The following is a 3,728-nucleotide window of genomic DNA, read 5'->3' as shown; positions in this document are numbered from 1 at the left end:
ATCCTTAGAAAACCGTAGAAAAATGCTTGGTGTGATATTTATGCACAATTTGATCGGGGGTGACATAAACAGCCCTGATCAGTTGAGCCGCATAAACTTCACGATTCCTATTCGACTGACTAGAAATTTTATACCGTTGTTCCTTCCACTTTGTAGATCGAATTGTTCCTTGCATGAACCGTTTAGGGTCTTATGCTCGGATTGTATTTCCCTCTACCATATCATATCCACCACTAATTCTCTTCCTCTTATTAAATTACTAGTCCTTACATACCTTTCTAGTAATTAGTAATTGAAGTGGTATTTGTATTTTGATTGCATGCTTAGTTTCTTAGTAAGTTTAGTGCTAATTTTCCTCGAATTTTAGTCTAACAGCTATCTTTCTTGCATGTTCGCGTTCGGTTCGGCTACGCGCCGTGCGTCATGCGGCAGCGGCCCTCGGTCGGTTGGGCGGAAGGAGGGCTGCGTTTTGCCTGGGATCCGCGCGTAACAGCCTTCTGCTGGTTTCACACGGGCCACTTGACGGTGCAGTAATTGCATCGCCTCTTGAAAGATGCAGTCATTGCATGTCAACGCCCAAGAATAGTCAATTTCTCTACAGGGCCTTTTTTTATCTATTTATCTTTTTTTTTTTTTACATTTTCGAAATTCAACCCAATTGTGATTTATACTGTGAATTATAATATTTTCTTTTCGTAGTGCTGCAGCTGTTCCAGATAACTTGCGTTCTGACTTAAATGATTGAACATCAGATTTGTATCGAGAACATTACTGGCTGGACCCCCGTATTCCGCCGGCAGACAGTCGTAGCCCACCATATCCCGCAGCTTGCTAAGATTTTTTCCATCGTGGGTGAAGATCTGCAAGTCAACAGAGTAATAGTACGAACATGTACGAACATTTGGGACTAGCAAACTGACCCTTTCCTTGAATTCCTTGTTCATGAATGGCATAAACAGCGTGGAGGTGATATGCATGAGGAATCCGCGCTGTACGAGGTGGACAATGCGTTGGGTAAAGGGCAGAACTCCATTCTTCTCGTTCACCACCTTCATAAACGCTGGCGAAAACTGTCGCAGAAAATTCCGAGTGGTTCTAGGCAATGGCTCAGAATGGTCAAGCTCAAGTTCAATCAGGAAAGCAATTAGTTCTTCACGGACTTACCCTTGGAGATCGCAGATAACTGTTATCCCATTCTCCTGGACACGCGGCAGCATGAGAAGCGACTCAAAGATGAGATCGTCCATTTCTATGAGACCCTGCAGATAGTCTGGGAACTGCTCAAAAGCGTCCACGGTCTTGAATATTACCAGGACCCGTCCATTCTTATCCGCATGGGGCATCACAAAGCGACAGCGCGTGCCGTAGAAAATCTTGCGATAGTGCTCAATCGGGTGTCGGGCCACCCAGCTGGGATGCTTGTGCTTGAAGTCGTAGTAGGCATGGATCGCCTGGTAGGCTTTGATTGTATCCCAGTGTGTGTAGTGCAGGAATTTAGTCAGAAATACGTCGTCTGTTCCCACCTGAAGCTCCCGGGACCCTGCCATTGATTTGCAAAGAAATATTCCGTGAATGGTCTTTGTTTATTTGGGATGCTTACTTTCCACCAGCTGCCTGAGTTGCTTGATTTTGAAGATCTGCTCGGCCGTGTACTCGACGCGAGTGAGCAGAAACATTTTGTCGGGTTGATATTCGAAAAAGTCCAAAAGTTTTATTTTTTTTAATTTTGCTTTGATAGGTTTTGAAAAGCCGAAGTTTAAGTTTTCTCTCTTTAGCTTAATCCAATACAATCCAATTCGATTCCATCCAATCCGCTGACGATCTGCCCGCAAAGAGCGCTCGGTGCGCACTGACGGACTGGGCCAAAATATCAATGACATCTCGTTATGGTGTAGATTGTTTATTAGTTTTATAACCCGCACGAGCCTAAATTGTTAATGGCCTCCCGCACTTGGGAAGACATTAAATTCGTCAACTTGAACTTGGTTCCTGCCTCAGTCATTACTGAATACTAAATTTAAATTCACTTTTCAAATTTTGAACACGGTCGATAAAAATATACATTTGATTAGCCTCAGCATCCGAATAAATACATGCCCATAGATAAATATAGATACATTCTCTTGAGCTACCATATATTTGTTTAAATAAATGTTGATTATAGTTTTGTCTGATTTGCTAAGACAGCTCTAAGTGAGCTCCAAGTGAGAATGGTGAACAAAAAAGTCACGTTGCAGGTCCATCTGGATATGGGCTTTTGTAAATTTATGGCTGCAGAAATTCGACTTTTTCCATAGTCCATCCACTATTGAACTGCTGAAAAATTGTTCATTAAAGCAAAAGTCTAAATTTCAAGCTCATTATTGGAGCTCGTAGATTTGAGCGGGCGATGGCCACATTTTGTGGGGGACTTTCCGCTCGCAGAATGTTTTAAGTATGGGAAACTGGGTAGAAGCGTGATAAAAATGCCATTAGATATACTCTTATGGATCAACCAGAAAAAAACTTGATGAAACCTCCTCCAATCATTATGTGTATATATGAAAAACTTTGTTCCGCAACACCCTTAAAGTTACATCAGTTCCATCCAGTTGACCCGGCCACGTATCCAAGCCACAACTCATTTAACCCGCCAGACGGACTGTAGCTGCGGCCAGCGGGTAAAAGACAAGAAGTAGGAAAAGTAGTCAACAGAACGCGAAAGGAAACTATAAGTACGATAATTGAAGAAAATGTCAGCTACACACGACGCTACGTGACTTAATAATGCCCCTTGTCTGTTCATAATAACGGTCCCAACGTGTTCTTCCCGGCTCTCCGCTCTGCCCCACAATTTGTGGGAAGTTGTTCAGTTTTTTGTGCTTTTGGTGATTTTCCATTTCATTTCATTACGGTTTATTGATCGGCTCAGAAAGTTGAGCGGTGGCCCGTGTCTTGCTCCAGAGAAAACTATTCAGTTTTTAATTAGTAAAATGTGGGATTGAGAAAAAGCGATTGACAGGCACATAGACAGACGACTCTCAATGACAGTTGCCATAAGAGCTTCGGAATGGTCAGGCGTGACTGTACTCGAAATGAGGAAATTAACATTGCTTTATGCATATCAAATGGATAATTTTCGATTTTGTTTTGTTTTGATGGCATTGTAAATGCTTGCATCTATGAATAAACCTTCCAAGCTGTTGACATTTATTTATTTTCGTTGTGTAATTTAGTGAGATTTGCAAAAAAATATCTACAATTATTAGTGGCTCCCAAAATTGCTGTACTAACAAATGAGTATGGATTTAATCAATTCGAATTTGAAAATTCATAACAATTTGTTGAGCTGCAATGCAGTTTTCAATTTTAATAATTTAATAAGGGGTCAGCATATCCACTCCCAGGCTAATCCTAAATTTTGGGGAGGTTTTCCTATGGTTAACCACAAAAATTCGGCTGCTTGTTAGAAATATTCATCATTTCATGTAATTTAAATTAGTCGAATATGTGACTTTTTGTAATTATCCAAAATCTATAAATAATGCATTCAATTTGAATGCTAAAATAATAAACATTTGGTTTTGCGGGTTGTTTTAGGTGTTTCGGGTTCAGCGTTCAGGATCATGATTTGGTTGCACGCTGATTAAATTGTGGCCAGCAGCGGTCAAGCGGTCAACTCGATTGATACTCTATTGACACTTACATATAAAGCGGCTTGGAGCTATTTTTTTGCATGGCAAATGCGT

At 41.0% G+C, this 3,728-nt stretch overlaps 1 protein-coding gene across 1 annotated transcript; it reads right to left on the bottom strand.

Moving 5' to 3' along the window:
- Positions 1–623: 623 nt before the first annotated feature.
- On the bottom strand, positions 624–1,842 carry LOC4816410 (uncharacterized). The gene is made up of 4 exons (XM_001356137.4): positions 1,601–1,842; positions 1,165–1,540; positions 921–1,095; positions 624–860 (listed from the first exon to the last, which is right to left on the bottom strand). The coding sequence occupies exons 1-4, from the start codon at positions 1,674–1,676 to the stop codon at positions 678–680; spliced, it is 810 nt and encodes a 269-aa protein (XP_001356173.4). The 5' UTR covers positions 1,677–1,842; the 3' UTR covers positions 624–677.
- Between the last annotated feature and the right edge of the window lie 1,886 nt (positions 1,843–3,728).

This window comes from Drosophila pseudoobscura, chromosome 4 (assembly GCF_009870125.1).
Source record: "Drosophila pseudoobscura strain MV-25-SWS-2005 chromosome 4, UCI_Dpse_MV25, whole genome shotgun sequence".
In the NCBI taxonomy this organism is placed as follows: domain Eukaryota; kingdom Metazoa; phylum Arthropoda; class Insecta; order Diptera; family Drosophilidae; genus Drosophila; species Drosophila pseudoobscura.
This window is presented reverse-complemented; position numbering and strand designations above follow the sequence as displayed.